At 36.7% G+C, this 22,476-nt stretch overlaps 1 protein-coding gene across 5 annotated transcripts in view; it reads right to left on the bottom strand.

Moving 5' to 3' along the window:
* LOC149231541 (E3 ubiquitin-protein ligase CHIP-like) overlaps positions 1 to 22,476 on the bottom strand; it is a 200,788-nt gene that overhangs the window by 26,603 nt on the left and 151,709 nt on the right. For all 5 annotated transcript variants that reach the window (XM_089379225.1, XM_089379223.1, XM_089379226.1 and 2 more), the window contains one exon: positions 529 to 659. In XM_089379225.1, coding sequence (XP_089235351.1) covers positions 529 to 659 — 131 coding nt within the window. The remainder of the gene's footprint in view (positions 1 to 528; positions 660 to 22,476) is intronic.

The following is a 22,476-nucleotide window of genomic DNA, read 5'->3' as shown; positions in this document are numbered from 1 at the left end:
CCCTTGATTAGGACATCTCTTTCCTTAATCTAAAGAGTGGGGCAAGGCCACCAAGGTGACAGTGGGCGGCTCACCTGAAAGTTGTCTCTAGGTTCTCCTGTTGGTGTTAAGACTTTTACCTCTAAGAGAGAGTTTGAGCAATAATAGGAATAAAAAGAAAAGTATTACTATTTTTTGTCATTTTATTTATCTATCCCCTTCTACGTTTATTCAAATTGTGGGCATTCATTGAATGGGAAATTAAATTCTGCATCCAACAAGTGTGTTTACTCAAATTGTGGGGCAGTCATTGAATGGGAAATTAAATTCTGCATCCAACGTCCTACACTTGAAAGGAGATATATAAAAATATGATTTAAGAGATTGTTTTATTTCTTTCCCTTTAAAAATCAATAGCTCTTATTTTATTACTTTCACTATTATTTTATTTCCTTCCTTAGGAAGCCAAATTTTAGACTTCAAAATTTATCTAGTGAAAGATACCAAAAGCCCTCCAAATGAGAACAAAGAGAATAATAGAATTAAAACCTCAATTCTTCTTGCTTATTTTGCTTAAGGACTGCACCATGTTCCCATTCTTCATATTTAGCTTTGGCCAATACATCCCATGTAAAGGCAATATACTTCTCGAGCTTTTCAGCTTTACTTCGCTCCATAGCCTGATAATATGCATCCCAAAATATAAAAGACACAAGATTCTTTAGAACCCTAACCAAATTGTGTAGCATACAATAAAATGAACACCATAAAGACTATTATAAATGAGACCAATAATCACAAGGCAATAATATCAACAAGCTCCCTAACATTTTTTTTAACTACTTCAGATATTACTTTAGAACAAATAAGTGCATCAAGATTCAAGGGAATTACAACATGCAGACAAAAAGAGTGCAAAGACAATCATGCTCTACAAAAGCTAAAAAGAACAATATGTGAGCCCAAGCCTCCATAGGGAAGGAATCAACATCACAACGGAATACATTAAGGTTAACACTAAGGAGTATAGCCAACTCTTGCTTTAAGCTCTGCACAATCCCTAGAGTAAGGGGGGGGAGGAAACTCGTTGAAAGTAAATTTACAATGATGTTTCCACAAAAAATAACCAAACAAACCAAATGCTCAAGAAATTTGCAATTGTCTTGACCATCCAAGTTTGCTGCAAGAGGGACCCTTTACATCAAAAAGCATAACAACAAAAATAGAATGAAAACAACCTTAAACCACACCCCAAAAACTCTAAAAATCTAGCATTTCCAAAATACATGCTAAACAGTCAAGTTCTATAATCTTATTTCCATGTCAATATCAACATTTTAAGGAAATGAACAAATCCTGAAAAGGAAGTTCACTACATTCAACAAGTTTCCTTCAATGAAGGACTCAACATCACAATGGAATACATTAAGGTTAACTCTCAGGAGCAAAGCCGACTCTAGCTTTAAGATCTGTGCATTCCCTAGAGTAAGGGGATGAAGAACCTTATTGAAAGTAACTTTAGAATGATGTTTCCACAGAAAAAGGATTGCAACGAAACAAACCAAATGCTAGAGAAAATTGCAAATATCGTGATCATCCAAGTATCTCATAAGAGGGACCCCTTCCATCAAAGGGTAACCACAAAAACGGAATGAAAATCAACCAGAAATCATGCTCAAAAAACTCTAGTTATCTGACATTTCCAAAATACACGCTAAATTGTCCACTTCTCTGATGTTATTTGCATGGCCATATCAACATGTTAAGGACGTCAACAACTCCCGAAAAGGAAATTTATTACATTCATCAAAGATTCCTTCTATTGCAGATAACGTAGAAATTTGTTATGGAAAATTACTTGTTTTCCACATATAGCCAACGATACTACACGTTCTTGCACACGCATCTCACAAGGTGTTATGGTATGAAATAGTAGGTTTCATTGTTTATAACGATAAAGAATGGAATTTAGCTTTTGTGGCCTATAGTATAAAAAAATTACAGCTTGACAGGAATAAACAAAGGCAAATATGGATAACCAAAACCATTTTCCTTGAGAAAAGGTACAGAAAAATAAAATAAAATGACCAGGTAACAAAATATCAGTCAACTGTTATGAATTAAAAATTGCATAACTAAATTAATAATAAATATACGTGTATAATTAATTAAATCATTAAATACATTTAATTAAAAATTAAATTCTTTTTTTTAGCCACATGGTGAATCGGTAACTGCCAGTCCTAATCTATGGGAGACCCAAGATCAATCCTCATAGCTGCCTCTATAACACCAGGAGTACATCCAACCACCTGCAAGTCGGGTATACTAAGATCCTATGATTTTAGCAAGAGCAGACTCACATGCCGCCAAGACAGGACTGGGGAATCCGCCCCTTTAGCTTCCACCACAGCAGGTCAATGTACTCAATGAGATTTGAACTTCGGTCTCCCAAGCTTCGCCCAAGTGACTTACCGTCAAACCACACATCACTGTACAATTAAGAATTAAATTCTTAATAAGGAATGGACACCGGTCCCGAGGGACGTGTCTTGTGGGGTTCATGGCTAGACAACTCCTATTTAAGGAGAACAACCACAACCATGTAAATTACCATTCATATTCTAATAAAAATATTTAATAACTACATAATTCATACTATGTTTCTAGTTTATTAAGACCCAAAACAAAGCGTACAAATTTTATGCAACAATGGTATCAGAGCCAGCATCGTCTTACTTGGCTATACCCCCACGTCACTCGAGCGGCTCTTGGCCCTGCCGGCTTTCTATCTACCGTAATCATATTTTGACCGCTCGATCCACTGTCCATTGTGGAGGAAAAAAAAAACACAATCAAATCGAGTGTTTTAAGACCCGGCCAAATCGACTCTAAAACGAGCAAGTCAAACCGAGTTAATGGGTGGCCGAGTCGAAACGGCCAGTGACTCGGACCAACCAACTGGGTTGTTACCAAACCGCCCAAGTTAGATACCAACTCGGCCCGCTGGATAACAACCCGACCAGCTCGGTAAAAGCAGCCAAAATGCGGATATTTTTTTTAAAGTTGGGTTTTTTGGGACCCCAAAGCCCATTTTAATGTGTCTTTGAGTTATTTGGGGTCTATTTCCCTCTCCTAAACCCTATAAAACCGACCCAACCCCTCTCATTTCCTCACAGCCATCTCAATGCATTTGAGTGAAAATTTGTGCGGAGTTGTGGAGTTTGTTTTTGGAGTAACAATGAAGAGTCTTGGGCAAGCATTGTACCAGGAGTGAGCAGCTTCTTGGGCAGCCATTGGAGCAGCATTGAGGAGTTAATTCGTTGGAGCAACTTTGAGGAGGTAGTTTGTGCCTAGAGGTATTTTTTTTCACTTCTAACAATTTGTTTTTTCTTATTTATTTTTTTGCGCAAATCTGGAAATTGAAAAGAGTGTTTTTTGTGAAAGAAATGAACATTGAAACAATGCTATTTTTTTGTTTTCATTTTCATATTTTTTCCTTTCATTTCCAAGTGAAGAAATGGCACCTAGAGTGAAATATGTTGCTTGGGCATATGTTGAAATGGTTGATAGTCAAATGCATTGCAAATTTTGCCATAGAAAAATTAAGGATGGTCATGGGGGCATTAATAGGTTGTGTTGCAAAAAGGGTAGCGCTTGATCGACATGTCTGTGCCATTCGACAGTCATCGACAGCTTGATCAATCTATGTTATAAACGCAGTCTGCATGTGTGAATTGTAAATAATCTTAGCAGATATGAGTCATGTATGTAAATTGCCTAGGTGGACCTAATTTTCTAGTGATAATCTACGTTCCGGAAGGTTTTTCGTCTCACCGATCCATGATCGGCAGAGTTTTCCTTCAGCCTAACCCCAAAATCGGGATGAATTTTGTCATTGGAATCTTAGGAGAATCCTAGTGTGTTAATCTGCTATATTATAGTTGTGTCGCAGAACTGGGTGGTTTATGAGGGTCTATGTCAAATAGGTTCTCCCCCTTGAGATGTAAAGTTGAAAAAGTCATGATGTAAAGTGTCTTGAGGGTTAGAAAATGTTTTAATCCCCTCATAAGTCCTAAGTCCTAGGTCCTAGGTGATTTTTCCAAAGGCTAAGTTTGAGGATCCATTTAAAAATAAATAAATAAATAAATAATTAAAAATAAATAAATAATAATAATAATAATAATAAAAATAAAAATAAAAATTTAAATAGAAATAATAAAATAAGAAAATAAAGTAAAAACCTAAAAATAATAAAATAATAATATTTTGAGTAAATAAATGCAGAATTTCAATTCTTTAATGCATTAAAATTTCGACGGATGAGATTAAGAGATATCTTGATCCTCATCGACGGTCGAGATCATTTTGACGTGGATCACTCGAACTAGCTGTTGGAAATTTTTTCCTTTAAATAGGGTGCTAGGGGTCATTTGAGATCATTCTATCTGTGAGTCTTGTGTTGAAGAAGCTCTCTTGTAAACTTTTTTTGGTGCTATTAGACTTTGGGGTTGAAATCTTGCTGGTGTTACTCTCTAGAAGTGTTGTGAGCTATTTTATTTTCTGCATATTTTAATTTTCAGCCATTAGTAACAGCTTATTGTAGAGTATTGTTGAGCACAGGTATCTTGTTCACTTCCTAGGGTTTGAATGGTATTAGGTTTTCTGAAGTAATGGCAGGTATCTCCATTGCTTTTGAGATCTAGTATTGTTTTTTCTCTCTTTATTGATGATTGAAGTGAGTTGTGCAGGAAACCCTTATTGAAGAAGATCAGTGGGCGTTTGGGGAAGTTCTCGGCTGAACCAGCCAACTCCCGCAAGCATTCTCTTGCAGAGCCCAGCTAGTTTTGATCCTAGGTTTATCATTTAGTTTATGTTTTTTGATTCGCATGAGATATTTCTGAAGTATTTCATAATAAATCTGGAATTTTGATAATATTACTGTTGATTATTGATAAATCTGGCTGTTTAAGAGTCAAAACTTGTAAATGTTGATCTAGGGTTTTGATTTTGTTCATGCACATATTATTTTTGGGTAATTTTTCATTTCAGGTTACAGGGTTTCTGAAGCATCCGAGGGTTTATTAGTGTTGTCTGTTGTTCAGGGTTTTCAAATTTTATATGAAAAAGAATCTGCAGGGATTTCATCTCCAGCCATCAATCCAGTTCCACATTGCTGCCCACTCATCAATCTGTCCACTTTGCATTATATCTCACGCAGCCATATCCATCATAGCTTCTCCGTCGTGCAAGTTTTCGTTTCCTTCTCCACACCAAACAGCAATCACCTCCACGTTGCATCCTCTCAAAATCATTCACGTTACCTGTCTGCGTGTTTTTTCTACCTCCACTGCTGGCCCACGTTTTCTTCTCCCACCTACGCAGCTTTCGAAAATCACTTCCCCCGCGTCCAATCTGCAGCATATTCACGCAAATCTGTCACGTAGCTGCTGTTTCGACCTCCCATCGATCAGCTCCTTTGAGCTTTGCTGCCATTGCCAAGCACCTCTATCTGCAAAACGCATCTTTCCCCGCCATTCTTCATCCCTCATGCAATCACTTGTGCGTTTGATTCATCACGCTGCCATCGAAACTCGTCCAAGCCTGCCAAGTTTGAAGATCAGCGTATCATATTTTTTTGGGAAGATCTTTCAAGTTCTGCACAGTTTATTTCTCTACGTCTTTTTTTTTCCTGCATGGTAAAATCCTTTGCAGCCGTCGTCCTACAAGATACTCGTAAGCATACGCAGAAAATTCGATTTTTGAGTTTTTGGCATAAAGTTTAACGTGGGCAGCGTTTCAAGTTTTCTTCTGGGCGTTGGTAAAATTATTCATTGCCTGCGTGCTTCCAGCAACATCGTCCCTTATCCACGCGCTGCTCCAGTTGCTGAAGAACTCCACGCACCTGCAAAAGCACTATAAGAAGTCATGTTTTCTACAGGCCAGGTAATTATCACAGCATGGGTGTCAGGTAATTTTCAATACGATTTTGGGTTCAAGACCTGCGCCATTAAAAATCACTAGAAGCTGCAAACTCGAAGAGCACTCTCCGTCCGCCGTCCAAAGAATCTGCAAACCGCACTAAATCGCATTTTTTCTTATTACGGGCCAGGGTTTCCTCTTTGCGTCGAGCAGTTAGGTAGCTTTAGTTTAGTTTTTTTTTTTTTAAAGCGTCATTTATATTTTAGCGTAAGTCTGTTCGTTTGATTTAGGCATAAAAAATTTAAATCAAAAAATTCGATTTTTATTTGAGGTCGATTTTTGACTGTGGACTTGAGTTTTTTTTTTTGTTCTTTTTATTTGAGCTTTGTTTTGTTTTAGATATATACGAAATCAATTCTCATTTGCTCCAAATTAGATTTTATTTAAAGTTTTGTTTTGTTTTATTTTAAAAAATCATAAAAAATATATATAATAAAAATAATAAAATCATTTCCTTTTTGTGTCTGTTTTATTTAGAAATTAGATTTTAGATTTTGTGTTTTAGAATTTAGATCTTATTTTAGGACTTTATTTTATAATATTTTAAACTCCATTTCATTTGTATATATTTGAATTTCATTTTCATTTAGATATTATTTTGTTTCTTTAAAAAAAAAATTATTTAGAATTTTATTTAAGTTTAGTTTAGTTTCGAGTTTGTTTCATTTAGTCTTAGATTAGGTTAAATTTTATCATTAAAATTATAAAATTACAAAAAAAGGGGAGATTTAGATTTTTTTTAGTTTCATTTAGTTTTAATTTTTGTTTTAAATTTTTGTCTGAAAAATATAAAAATATTTTACCAGTTTCAGTCTTGGCTCGAGAATTTCTTAGGTTTCCCTTTTCTGTTGAGGCTAAAATTTTGATGTGGGAATTAATGTTTAACATGCTTTAATGTCCATCTGAAAATTAACTATATGAATGTGATCTCTGGTTAGCATTTTTCATGGTTATGTATCGATCTTTATCTTTCGAAGTTTTAAATTGCTGGAATATCATTTAAGCATTTTCTTGCATCTGAATTAATCTTTCTTTGAGTTATTTGGTGATAAATGATTGCTCTACATGGTTTACATTTCTGCAATATTTAGTAAGTAATCATTTAAACTCCAAAAGGCACTGGTCTATTAATTTAATAAAATCTATTTGGTGTTGGTTTCTTTTCGTGTCTCCCAAACCAACTGATTCGCAGTTGGTCATCCATTTTCCTATAGGGTCTACCCCCCTTAGCCGCGGGAGACAGGCTTAAAAGGAGAGATCGGGGATCAAGGTGACAGCCCCCAGTCTGAGCGTTGTCGTGACAATCTGTGCGACAACATCTTTTGGCGCCATTGCCGGGGATAGAGTTTTTCTGTCCTTGGTTCTTTCATTTCGAGCTTTTTCGTGTTTCACTTCTTGTTCAGGTGGCGACTCCACTTCATATATTATCTTCAAGAGTGTATACTAGAAGACATCCAAGCAGTCTGTGCAATCCTACTCCTGATCTTGAAAAGGTCCTCAGGGTACGATTACACAAACTCTCTTCTCGTACACTTCTTGTTAACCTTGGACAAGAAGCCCTCTCTGATATCCATTTGCTTTTTACTAGTCAAGTTAGGCACAGCATCATGGATATGTATGCCCCTTGCAATTTTTCTAACATTCCAGGATATCCCAATGCTCTTCCATCAGTTGGGATAGAATCTAGATAAGTTGCCTAGCTTTCAGGGAGATAATGCGATTAGTGCAAATTCGCATCTAAGAGACTTTAGTATATGGATGGCTAAATACGCAAGGTCTCCTGATTTCGATCATGAAGATGTTAGAATGACTCTTTTTATTTTGGGGGGCGATGCTCATGAATGGTTTACTGAAAAGCCTCAGAATTCATTTGATTCCTTAGAATCGATCATTAATGCATTTAAAGAAAAATATGGAGATAAGAGAGAAGGAAGACACCTCGTAAAAGCTATTAGCCTAATAAAAAAGAGAGAGGATAAAACTGTTGAAGGATTTAATAAAGGTTTTAATGGTATTGTTAGAGAATTACCTCAAGACTATAAACCTACAGACAAAACTCTCCAAGATTTTTACATTGATGCCTTTAGTCATGAGCCATCTTATGAATTAAGGCGTGCTAAACTTAATGATTATAGAGATTGCCAAGCCTTAGCTATAGAGCTTGAAAAGGACAAGGCCGCATCTGGGAAGTCTGAGATCCCAGGTTTTGATAGAGCTGCTACGAAACTAAAGGAACCTAAAGGAAAAGCAGTTCAAGAACCTGAAAGCGAACTTGTTCTCAAATTGCTTCAAAAGATTGAAACCATGGAAATTAATCATAATAAGGAGATAACCACTTTGCAGAATACGTTGATCCAAATGGAAAGAGCACAAACGCAAAATTTTGAACCTCGAAATAATAATAATAGAAATAACAATTGGCAAAGGAAGGGTCAATCTAGTGAGCAGAGACCTCCTAATCCGCTAACTAATTTGGTTGATAATGCTCCTCCTTACTGTCGGGTTTGTGATGCTCTTCATGAAGAGGCCACTTGTCCCATCGTTAGAAGAATTTTAGATAATGGATTGTTTGGAACAGGTGATCAAATAAATGTAGTAGGTAGCAAGTTCCCTTTGTCTATGGATGATTGGATAGAGGTCAAGGAGAAGAGTCGTGACATTATGAATCCTTCATCAGCTTTTAGTATAAATAACCTTGAAAATGAAGATGACATTTTGGCTAGGTTATATGGTGAAAAACCCTCTCCCGAGCAAATCTTGGAAATTGCTAGAGATAAGGGTTTGACCTATCAGAGAAGGGACAAAGATCAAAGCGGGAATCAAATTCCCCCTCGAACTTCTAACCCTGGTGTAAACTCTGGATTAGAGGTCGATTTGGGAAGTTGGTTTAACAATGCAAAAATTTGGGTTCCTGTCTCCGAGATTGCTAAAATCCCTTCCCAAAGAGACAAGTTACTAAAAGCTATTCAAGGTCCTCAAGTAAATACTTCTCAAAAGAAGACTCGGGAAGTTGACTATCATGATGCTCCCATATATTTGCAAAGCTTAGATGCTGATAACAAAGATCACCAGCCTTTCTTTATCACCTTGTTAGTTAATGGATATAAATTGAATAATTGCATGTTGGATTCTGGTGCATCAGCTTGTGTAATGACTAAAAGGGTCATGGAACAGCTTAACTTAAGAGTTTCTAGACCCTACTATAACATATGCGCCATGGATTCTAAGAAAATTGAAGTGCATGGTTTAATCAAAGATTTGCAAGTTCATCTATCAGTTTACCCAGACATCATGGTTGTCATGGATATTGTTGTTGTGGATGTCCCTGATGCCTGGGGTATGCTGTTATCTAGAAAGTGGGCCTCTGATCTAGGAGGAAGTATTCAAATGAACTGGTCATATGCTATGATTCCTTCTCCTAGGGGTGATGGTTTTGTAAGACTAAATAGAGAGCCCGAAAGAAAATTTCATGTCGAAAATCCTAAGAGACCTCACAACGAGATAATCAAAGAGCAATCCGACATTGGGAACTATGCCATCATGTCTAATTTCATAATTCCTCCCAATGATAAGATTAAGGATCTCAAGGATAAAGTTTGGTACATGTACTTCGATGGTACATCGTCTAGGCATGGTAAAGGTGTTGGAATAGTGCTTAAATCTCCCCTTGATCACATTTTTAAGTTTGCCTATCGATTAGAATTTGAAGCAACCAACAATGTCGTTGAATATGAGACTATATTGGTGGGGCTTGATTTGGCAAAATCTTTGAAGGTTAAATTGCTTAGCATTAAGGGGGATTCTGATTTAGTTATCATGCAGCTTAAAAATAAATTCACATGCAGAAATCAAAGATTAAGGAATTATCGAAATGTTGTGTGGGATGCTATGGAGCACTTTGATGCTCTTGACCTCAAAGCTATCCCAAGAGAGCAAAATAGTTTGGCAGATGAACTTGTCGTCGCTGCTACTTCTTTCCAACTATCTGATGAGCTAATCGATGATAAGATCAAAATGGAAGTAATATTTAGACCATCTATTCCAGATAACTCAGAGCATTGGCAGGTCTTCAATGATGAAAAGCAAGTCATTCGTTTTCTTAATAGTTTGGATGAGTTTGAGGATTTCCGGATAGTTTCTGAGGAGGATGGATTTTTAAATCATGAGCATATCATAAATCCTACTCCTAGGAATGTGGTTGCCTTAGAGCAACATTTTGATCGACATGAGGCCACGAAGTTGAGAGAAGAAAACAAGATAGACCTAGGTGAATATCTCGAGATAAACATTGGTACTTCTGAAAACGCGAAAATGGTTAAAACTTAAAATTGGTAGAGGTACTAGTGTGGAGGAAAGAAAATAGTTAACTGATTTACTTCGCGAATATCGAGATGTTTTAGCTTTTTCTTATGATGAATTAAAGGGCTATAGGGAAGATGTCATGGAACATACTATCCCCTTAAAATATGAAAATGCTAAACCCTTTCGCCAGAAACTTAGGCAAATTAATCCTAAATTAGCCCCCTTGGTTGAGAAAGAGCTTGTGAAAATGCTTGCAGCAGGGATTATCGCCCAAACAAGGCATTCGACATGGTGTTCGAATCTGGTGATTGTTAGGAAAATGAATGGTACGATAAGGTTGTGTGTCGATTTTCGAAACCTTAATCTAGCATGCAAGAGAGATAATTAACCTTTGCCAAACATGGAGACTTTGTTGCAAAGAGTAACCAGTTCTGGAAAGATGTCGCTGCTAGATGGTTTTTCTGGTACAATCAGGTATGGGTTAAAAAGGAAGATCGTCATAAAACCACATTCACCACACCATGGGGTACCTTTGAATACATCAGAATGTCGTTTGGATTAACAAACGCTGGGGCTACATTCCAAAGGGCTATGGATTATGCCTTCAAAGGATTAATCGGAAAATTTATTGAAATTTACCAAGATGATCTTACTGTTTTCTCTAAAGATGGTATTAGTCATGTAAATCATCTTAGGCAGGTTTTCGATAGATGTAGAGAATACGAGATTTCTTTGAAACCAGCTAAGTCTGTTTTTGGAGTAACGGAAGGGAATTTACTTGGCCATATCATTTCTAAGGAAGGAATCAAAATTGACCCAGAAAGAATTGAAGCAATCCAAAAGATTGCTCTCCGTCATAATCTTAAATCCCTTCAGTCTTTCCTTGGAAAGACAAATTTTATTAGAAGATTTATTCCAAATTACGCAGAAATAGCTAAAAGCCTATTCAAAGTCTTCTAAAGAAAGTTGCAAAATTTGTTTGGCAAGAAGATAGCAAAAAGGCTTTCCAAGAAATCAAATGTGCTATTGCAAGAGCTCCTGTCTTAGTTAGTCCCGATTATTCCAAGGATTTCATGATTTTTTCTTTCTCTTCCGAAGATACCATTGCTGGTGTCCTGCTCCAAAAGAATAAAGATGGTCACGACCAGCCTATCGCTTTCATGAGTAGAGCACTTCAAAATTCCGAATTGAAGTACAATACCATGGAAAAGCAGGCTTATGCCTTGGTCAAGTCTCTTAAGCACTTCAAAACTTATGTGGGTTATTCTAAAATCATTGCTTTCGTCCCACATTCTGCTGTTAAAGATATATTAACTCAAACTGATTGCTTAGGGACTCGTGCTAGGTGGGTTACTAAAATACAAGAATATGATTTAGAAATCAGACCCACCAAGCTAGTCAAAGGCCAAGGCTTGGCTCAGATGTTGACTGAAGGTAACGAAAAGACTCTTGGTTTGTTTTGTCTTAGCAATCTATCTTCGCCGGAGTTGCAAAGATTAGGAGAGCATGAGTGGTACAAGGACATAGTTTATTACTTGATGAATCTTGCATGTCCTAACCATTTAGTTGCTCATAAGAGAAGGGCTCTTAGACTGAAAGCCACTAAGCATTGCCTTATGAAGGATGGCCTTGGGTGGAGAAATCCTGAGGGCATAGTGCTTAGATGTGTTGATGACACTGAGTCCAAGAAATTAATCTCTGAGTTTCATTCAGGATTTTGTGGTGGTCATTATGCTGCTAGAACTACCACCCACAAAATCTTGAGCGCTGGCTATTATTGGCCTTCAATTTTTTCTGATATGCACAAGTTTGTTAGAGCTTGTCAAGCTTGTCAACTATTCACTGGGAAATAGAAGCTTACTGCCCTGCCCCTACAACCTGTCATTGTAGAGGCACCTTTTCAGCATTGGGGTCTAGACTTCATAGGGAAGTTCCATGAAAATTCTAGCAATGGCTACTCATGGATTTTGACTGCTACGGATTATTTCACTAAATGGGTTGAAGCCATTCCCGCTAAGAATGCCACTGAAAAGGTTATGAATTTCATTGAAAATAATATCATTACTAGATTTGGTGGCCCTGCTAAGAAAACCACTGACAATGCCAAAGCTTTTAGTTCCTTAGAGTTTTCATCTTTTTGTTTCAAATATGGCATTGTCTTATCTCATTCGTCAAATTATTATCCTCAGGGTAATGGTCTTGCTGAATCAAGTAACAAGAATCTCATAACCATTATCAAGAAGAAAGTAGGAGATAATAAGAGATCATGGGACAGCAAAATCAGGTATGCTTTATGGGCAGATAGAATCACTAAGAAGAAAGCTATTGGTAAATCTCCCTTTCAATTAGTTTATGGCTTGGATGTAACTTTACCTGTGCACCTCAAATTGCCAGCTTATCAGCTCCTCCAAAATTTTTCTACTAATAAAGATGTTGTTCAGAATAGAATAGATCAGATTGTGGAGTTAGATGAAGCTCGTAGAACAGCGTTTGATGCTATATGTAAAAATCAATCTAACATTAAGAAAAGCTTTGATAAATTCTCTCGATCTAGATCTTTGCAGGTGGGAGATATGGTATTGATTTGGGACCGCAAGAATGAGAAACCAGGAAAACATAAGAAGTTTGACAGTTTGTGGCTGGCACCTTACATCATTCGAGATATAGCTGGACCAAACTCATTCCACTTGAGCAGATTGGATGGCGAACCACTTGATCTACCAGCGAATGGCCAAATGCTCAAGCTGTTCTTCAAAGATGATATATGATGCCATGGGGCATCCCTTGTATTGTATTTCTATCCCTACTCCTTGTTATTTCAGCATTTTATTTCTGATTTAGAATTAGATTTACTTTCCTTGTTAATAAATGAAGAGCTTCTATCTTTTATGTGCTTAGATGTTATATGATGATGTTTGAATGGACGCTAATTATTTCTATTGTGTGTTGCGTGGATGCAGATTCTAGATTCTCACATTCCTACAGTGCAGCAATGTGTCCCCAAGTAGAGCCAGATGTTGACCACTACGTGTCAACTACCCATAGCAGTACACCGCCTTTTCTTTGCAAAAAAGGTAGCGCTTGATCGACATGTCCATGCCATTCGACAGTCATCGACAACTCGATCAATCTATGTTGTAAACTCAGTCTGCATGTGTGAATTGTAAATAATCTTAGCAGATATGAGTCATGTATGTAAATTGCCTAGGTGGACCTAATTTTCTAGTGATAAACTACGTTCCGGAAGGTATTTCGTCTCACCGATCCATGATCGGCAGAGTTTTCCTTCAGCCTAACCCCAAAGCCGGAATGAATTTTGTCATTGGAATCTTAGGAGAATCCTAGTGTGTTAATCTGCTAGATTATAGTTGTGTCGCAGAACTAGGTGGTTTATGAGGGTCTATGTCAAATGGGTTCTCCCCTTTGAGATGTAAAGTTGTAAAAGTCATGATGTAAAGTGTCTTGAGGGTTAGAAAATGTTTTAATCCCCTCATAAGTGCTAAGTCCTAGGTCCTAGGTGATTTTTCCAAAGGCTAAGTTCGAGGATCCATTTAAAAATAAATTAAAAAAAAAACAAATAAATAAATAAAAATAATAACAATAATAATAATAATAAATAAAAAAAAGAAAAAAAAAAAATAATAATAATAATAATTTAAATAAATAATAATAATAATAATAATAAAATAAAGTAAAAACCTAAAAATAATAAAATAATAATATTTTGAGTAAATAAATGCAAAATTTCAATTTTTTAATGCATTAAAATTTCGACGGATGAGATTAAGAGATATGTTGATCCTCATCGACGGTCGAGATCATTTTGACGTGGATCACTCGAATTCGCTGTTGGGAATTTTTTCCTTTAAATAGGGTGCTAGGGGTCATTTTAGATCATTCGATCTGTGAGTCTTGTGCTGAAGAAGCTCTCTTGTAAACTTTATTTGGTGCTAATAAAGAAAGACTTTGGGGTTGAAATCTTGCTGGTGTTACTCTCTGGAAGTGTTGTGAGCTATTTTATTTTCTGCATATTTTAATTTTCAGCCATTAGTAACAGCTTATTGTAGAGTATTGTTGAGCAGAGGTATCTTGTTCACTTGCTAGGGTTTGAATGGCATTAGGTTTTCTAAAGTAATGGAAGGTATCTCCATTGCTTTTGAGATCTAGTATTGTTTTTTCTCTCTTTATTGATGGTTGAAGTGAGTTGTGCAGGAAACCCTTATTGAAGAAGATCAGTGGCCGTTTGGGGAAGTTCTCGGCTGAACCAGCCAACTCCTGCAAGCATTCTCTTGCAGAGCCCAGCTAGTTTTGATCCTAGGTTTATCATTTAGTTTATGTTTTCTGATTCACATGAGAGATTTCTCAAGTATTTCATTATAAATCTGGAATTTTGATAATATAACTGCTGATTATTGATAAATCTGGTTGTTTAAGAGTCAAAACTTGTAAATGTTGATCTAGGGATTTGATTTTGCTCATGCACATATTATTTTTGGGTAATTTTTCATTTCAGGTTGCAGGGTTTCTGAAGCATCCGAGAGTTTATCAGTGTTGTCTGTTGTTCAGGGTTTTCAAATTTTATATGAAAGGAATTTGCAGGGATTTCATCTCCAGCCATCAATCCAGTTCCACGTTGCTGCCCACTCAGCAATCTGTCCACTTTGCATTATATCTCACGCAGCCATATCCATCATAGCTTCTCCGTCATGCAGGTTTTCGTTTCCTTCTCCACGCCAAACAGCAATCACCTCCACGCTGCATCCTCTCAAAATCATTCACGCTACTTGTCTGCGTTTTTTTTCTACCTCCACTCCTTCCCCATGTTTTCTTCTCCCACCTACGCAGCTTTCAAAAATCACTTCCCCCGCGTCCAATCTGCAGCATATTCACGCAAATTTGTCACATAGCTATTGTTTCGACCTCCCATCGATCAGTTCCTTTGAGCTTTGCTGCCATTGCCAAACACCTCTATCTGCAAAACGCATCTTGCCCACCATTCTTCATCCCTCACGCAATCACCTGTGCATTTGATTCATCATGTTGCCATCGAAACTCGTCCAGGCCTACCGAGTTTGAAGATCAGCGTATCATTTTTTTTTGGGAAAGATCTTTCAGGTTCTGCGCAATTTATTCTCTACGTCTTTTTTTCTTCCTGCATGGTAAAATCCTTTGCAGCCGTCGTCCTACAAGATACTCGTAAGCGAAGGCAGAAAATTCGATTTTTGGGTTTTTGGCATAAAGTTTAACGTGGCCAGCATTTCAAGTTTTCTTCTGGGCGTTGGTAAAATTATTCATTGCCTGCGTGCTTCCAGCAACATCGTCCCTTATCCACGCGCTGCTCCAGTTGCTGAAGAACTCCACGCCCCTGCAAAAGCACTGTAAGAAGTCACGTTTTCTACAGGCCAAGTAATTGTCACAGCGTGGGTGTCAGGTAATTTTCAATACGATTTTGGGTTCAAGACCTGTGCCATTAAAAATCACTGGAAGCTGCAAACTCGAAGAGCACTCTCCGTCCGTCGTCCAAAGAATCTGCAAACCGCACTAAATCACGTTTTTTCTTATTACGGGCCAGGTTTTCCTCTTTGCGTCGAGCAGTTAGGTAGCTTTAGTTTAGTTTTTTTTTTTTTTTTTAAGCGTCATTTATATTTTAGCGTAAGTCTGTTCGTTTGATTTAGGTATAAAAAATTTAAATCAAAAAATTTGATTTTTATTTGAGGTCGATTTTTGACTGTGGACTAAGTATTTTTTTTTTCTTTTTATTTGAGCTTTGTTTTGTTTTAGATATATATGAAATCGATTCTCATTTGCTCCAGATTAGATTTTTATTTAATGTTTTGTTTTGTTTTATTTTAAAAAATCATAAAAATATATATATAATAAAAATAATAATATCATTTCCTTTTTGTGTCTGTTTTATTTAGAAATTAGATTTTAGATTCTGTGTTTTAGAATTCAGATCTTATTTTAGGACTTTATTTTATTATATTTTAAACTCCATTTCATTTGTATATATTTGAATTTCATTTTCATTTAGATATTATTTTGTTTCTTTAAAAAAAATTATTTAGAATTTTATTTGAGTTTAGTTTATTTTCGAGTTTGTTTCATTTAGTCTTAAATTAGGTTAAATTTTATCATTATAATTATAAAATTATAAAAAAAAAAGGGAGATTTAGATTTTTTTTAGTTTCATTTAGTTTTATTTTTTGTTTTAAATTTTTGTCTGAAAAATATAAAAATATTTTGCCAGTTTCAGTCTTGGCTCGGGAATTTCTTAGGTTTCACCTTTTCTGCTGAGGCTAAAATTTTGATGTGGGAATTAATGTTTAACATGCTTTAATGTCCATCTGAAAATTAACTATATGAATGTGAAATCTGGTTAGCATTTTTCATGGTCATGTATCGATCTTTATCTTTCGAAGTTTGAAATTATTGGAATATCATTTAAGCATTTTCTTGCATCTGAATTAATCTTTCTTTGAGTTATTTGGTGATAAATGATTGCTCTACATGGTTTACATTTCTGCAATATTTAGTAAGTAATCATTTAAACATTAACTACAAAAGGCATTGGTCTATTAATTTAATAAAATCTATTTGGTGCTGGTTTCTTTTCGTGTCTCCCAAACCAACTGATTCGCAGTTGGTCATCCATTTTCCTATAGGGTCTACCCCCCTTAGCCGCGGGAGACAGGCTAAACAGAGAGATCGGGGATCAGGGTGACAGCCCCCGGTTTGAGCGTTGTCGTGACAATCTGTGCGACTACAGGCTGAAACAACACTTGGCAGGGATTAGAGACCAAATTACTCCATGCGAATCACCAGAGATTGGGGAGATTATGAAGGATTTGTTAAATAGCTTTGAGAAATTTAAAGAAGAAAAGGTTAGGCAAAAAGGAATAGAGGCTGAAATTGGGTGGAAGGGGAGTATACAAAAAATGATGGCTACCAACCCCCATTTTGATTTTGAGGGTTCTTCTTCTATCCCTTGTACTGACGCATCCAACCCCTTCCGATATTTTCCTCCCTCTTTGGAGTCTATTCATGGAAAGTGTAAGGGTAAAATGAAAAAGAAGGGTGATATGAATATCAAAAGTTATTTCACTATCACACCCTCCTCTCCATCATATGCACATGGTCCTGAAGCTAGCAGAACTTCGTAGCCCACTTTAGATGACCATTGGAAGAAAGAATTGAGGGAGGTTGCTTGTGATTACATATGTAGATGGTGGTATGATGGTGATATCCCCTTCAATGCTTCTCGTTCATCATATTATGAGTCTATGTTTGACGCCATATATGCTGTTGGAAAAGGCTTCAAAGGCCCTACTATGCATGAGATAAGGGGGTATCATTTGTAGAAAGAAATTTCCTCCATTAATGAGTATTTGAATGATTTCAACAACTCATGAGCAAGAACAGAATGTACCATCATGTCAGATGGATGGACTAATCAAAGGAACCCTACCATCATAAACTTTCTTATCTTCTGCCCACTTGGAACCATGTTTCTAAAATCAGTTGAGGCATCTGATAGGTTGAAAGATGGACAATTGTTGTTTCAGCTATTAGATGAGGTTGTTGAGGAGGTGGGGGTGGCTAATGTTGTTCAAGTCATCACAGATAATGCCTCTAACTATGTTCTTGCGGGTAAATTGTAAGAGGAAAAACACATAACCATATTTTGGACCCCATGTGCTGCACATTGCATAGACCTCATGCTTGAGGATATTGGCAAATTAGATTGGGTCAAAAACACTATAGATCATGCCAAAAGAATAACAAAATTTATCTACAACCATTCATGGATTTTGAACCTTATGAGGAGACACACAGGGGGCAGGGATATTATTAGGCTTGCCATCACTAGATTTGCTACTCATTTTTTTACATTGCAATCTATGCTTTCACAACATAGAAACTTGCAAAAGATATTTTCCAGTGATGAATGGAATCAAAGCCAGTGGTCTCTCAAACAAGAAGGCAAAGAATTGAAAAAGAAAGTTAATGAAGAAATATTTTGGAGAAAGGCAGCAGAGATTGTGAAGGTTGTTGAGCCACTAGTTAAGGTGTTGCAGTTGGTGGATGGGGAAAGATTGGCTATGGGCTTCATTTATGAAGCTATGGATCAAGCAAAGGAATAAATAAAGAGGGCATACAAGGATAAAGTGGCTAAGTATGGGCCCATTTGGGCAATCATTGGTGAAAGATGGAACAATCAACTCCATCGCCCTATACATGCAACTAGGTATTTTTTGAACCCACGGTATCATTATAAAGCTCTAGCGGTAGGAGCTTTGAGTGGGGAGGTTAGAGTTGGATTGATTGACTACATTGATCGCATGATCCCATGGGAGTGTGATCAGCTGGAGATACACCGACAAGTCACAACCTTCAGCAAAGCCACAAGTACCTTTGGGAAGAACCTAGCAAAGATTGTAAGGGAAGCAGATGAGCCAAGTAAACAAAAATTTCAATTTTCTAATTCTTAATACTTATTTTCTTAAATCATTTATAATTTGAAAGTTGGATATAATTTGTAATTTTGTTGAGCAAACTCATTATACTCCTATGTTTTTTGCAGCACAACAGTGCGAGGATTTTGGTAGCCATTGTCCTCAATTGCAGAAGTTTGCAATTCGTATTTTGAGTCAAACTTGCATTGCTACTGGGTGTGAGCGCAATTGGTCTATCTTTGAGAGGATTCACACGAAGAAGAGAAATCGTTTGGATCAAAATGGTTAAATGATTTAGTCTATGTCCAATACAACCTCTGGCTCAAACGCAACCAATTGTTGAACAAAAGACTTGATTCAGATCCCATTGTGTTGGAAGATATTGATCCAACATCAGATTGGGTAGTGGGGAGTCATCCAGCAAAGTTTGATTCTGATGAGGAACTTGATTTGGATTTACAGACGGTGGCATCACTCGAACATAATGTTCAGTTGAATACAGATCCACTTGAAACAGCCACAGGGCCACCCCCAAGTCCTCCAGTTGCAGGTGGTTCCTCTGCTCAGCCACGATGAAAGTGCATATCTCGTCTATCTCAACAGCCACCAGCTACACAGCCTGCTAGTTCTACCACTTCTACAATTGCAGTTGGAGATGATGAGGAGGAGGAGCCATGGGCTTCCCTGTCTGACTCTGATTCAGAGGTTGAGCCATATGATGTTGGATCCTCTAGCAGTAGCCAATAGTACTAATCAGTGGTGACTAGTGATGTTTCACAGTTTACTTTTGCTATAGAGGCCATTTCTAGCCTCCTTGGTTATGTCTTTTTGTTTTGATCTCTATATCATCATCATGTATGTATTGAACAGTGCATTGGGTGCCATTGTGATATAATGGATATATTCATGAGCCTACTTTGATCATATGTTGTCTTCTATCTATATTCTAAAGCTTTGTGTTTGGAAACATGAATGAAAATCTTTAAAATTATGTTTTTTATTAAAAAAAAAATATTTAATGTATTTTTTACAACAACCGAGTCATTGAAATCAAACATGTCGAGTCGATACCGAGTTGGAGTCGGAGTCGGAGTCGAAGTTTTAAAACATTGGTCAATTCCTCCAGTCAACCTTACCGTTGATCCATGTTCTGCTTTGGAATCTCCCTGTCAAGAAATCGTGGCTCGATTTGAAGGTCAACGGGAACGGTGATATGCTTTTGTCGTTCAATGATGTCGGTTCGTACGGGGAACGTAGCAAGTGGTTTTTTAAAAACAAAGTTATATAAGGTGATAAGCAAAATCTGTGAAACATTGTGAACAATGACGTGTGACACAGTGCTACGGTTCAGTAACGTCGGATCATAGGAAGCGCAGACAAGGGATATATATAAGTCATCAAATTGATAAGTGATAAGTGATACGACAGGTAAACAACATATTAATCAATCACATACAATCATAATTAATTAATTCAATTAATTTGATTATTAATTAACACCAAAAAATAAAAAAAAAATAAAAAAAGTTGGGTCTAGCAAGAAGAAGAAGTCTAAAATGGGGAGCAACAACAACAATGATAATATGAAAAAAATTCAATAGGACATCAGAAAGTTAAATAAATGCCTTGATATCATCGAGAAGTCAGTTAGTAAGCAGGACCAAATGGCCAATGATATCTCCTTTTTTTTAAACTTGATGAGCCAACATTTCAGAGGGACTGATCCACCTTCATCTACACAGAGTCCCAAGACTTCGAAAGGTGAGAATTCTTTAGAGCATGAGTTCCTAAGGCATTAGAAGCCACGAATACCGCAAATTCACTTCGAAGGAAGCCAGTATTATACCAAATCTCTCAAAAGAAACCATATTAAAATTAAAAATGAATTACGCAAGTATGATGGTAAGAACCATAAAGGCGCCCTCGTATGGGTAAATAAAATGGACGCCATCTTTTTAGCAAACCCTCCACTCGGTGAACAAGAAAGGGTCATGACTGCATCCAATTACCTAGAAGTAGAAGCCTACGATTGGTTTTTGTGGTGGTCATCTAAATGTACATGTTGGTTGTTCAATTGGCGAAACTTTAAAAATGCCCTGCTGAAAAGATTTCATGACGAAGAAGATGTTGTATACGAGAGATTCATTCACCTGAAACAAAAAGGATCAGTGAGTGAATAAGTGTTGGCAGTAAGGCAGAGAGGGTTTTTAGATGAGGAGATATTAAAAATGTATTGTTGTGGCCTTAAAGATTACATTCGCGAAGAATTAAAATTACATCAACCCAAAACCATTGAGGATGCCCGACACATAGCTATCTAAGTCACTTGACACGTGGATTCAGGATTCAACAGATATGGGGATTCGAGTATCGGATACAAACACGTTGACCCCCCGGAATAGGACATGTTCGGATATGTTTTATATATATATATATATATATATATATATATATATATATATATATATATATATTCTTACACAAATTCTCATTCATGATACAAATTCATTGATTTCAAACATAGATCTTCATCTAGATGTAAGTTTTACTGTTTACAAAGTAAGTTAGTAACATTATGCATAGTGATAGTACATACAAAATTCAAATACAATTGTAATTTGTGACATGTCACATAAATGATAAATCATAAATTTTGAATTCATAATACATATTCAATTCATCAATGATCCAATAGGAGAAAGACAAGATAGTAAGATAAAGATACTAACAGCTACAATTTTCTCATTAAGTCATCAAAACGAAAATGTGTTACATAGGTAATGTAATGCCAATGGCAAATAGAAATATAAAATACAAAACAACTACAAGTATACAAGCCTCAAGGCAGTGGGTAGCTCATGACTCATGAGTCATCAGTCCTCATAGTCATCATCAAAATCAGCATCATTGTCCTCATCATCATGGTCACCACTGTTCTCCTCTGCTGTATCCTCCTCCCCTGTATCCAAAGTCATCTCTACATCTGCTGGTGTGGATGATGACCCCTCTACGATATCACCATCATCAAATCTGACAAGCTCTAGCACTGGATCATTGAGATCCATGTTGGCCAATGCTAACTCAACACTATTGTCCAAACCCATATCATCAGGAAAGACATCCCACATCTTAGAGAGTATCCCTTGATGTGGTTTAAAAAGCACCTAAACAGTATCATTGCCATAAAAAATAGATCTCTTCTCTAATATGTTTCTTGAGGTTAGGTAGTACAATAGACATGTTATGACAAGGGTTTGGCCATGGACAGGAAACGATCCAATAATGCAAATGAATTTGAATCGCCTTCTTTAGCATCACAATCCAATAATGTAAATGAATCAGTAAGAAAGCAGGTTGTTGTGAAATGCTTTGACCTCTTAGATATGGATGAACTTGATTAACCATCCAAACCCTCCCACACCACTTTCCTGCAACTGTTATTTTCTTCTGTTTGCTTGCTTTCTTTTTAGAATCCCCAGTGCCCATTCGGACATAGGAGGAACGTGAGTTTCTAAGTTGCCACTTAAGATTTGAAATATTTGAACCACCAAAAGCACTAGAAGAAGAATCATTGTGAAAGGATTCACTACGAAATAGTGCATCCAAAACTTTATTGTAACTGTAAGGCATTTACTTACTATGAAGGAGTGATCTGCAATGTCTTAGTGTTACATTGTACCGCAAACTCACACCAAGTTGTGCGGTCCAGTCTCTACCCAATTCTACATCATCTTGTTCCTCAATAGCCAGTAGCCAA

This window comes from Pinus tabuliformis, chromosome J (assembly GCF_031772625.1).
Source record: "Pinus tabuliformis cultivar Carrire ecotype Pingquan chromosome J, CPIR1, whole genome shotgun sequence".
Classification (NCBI taxonomy): domain Eukaryota; kingdom Viridiplantae; phylum Streptophyta; class Pinopsida; order Pinales; family Pinaceae; genus Pinus; species Pinus tabuliformis.
Note: the sequence above shows the minus strand (reverse complement) of the source record. Positions and strands in the feature narration are given on the sequence as shown.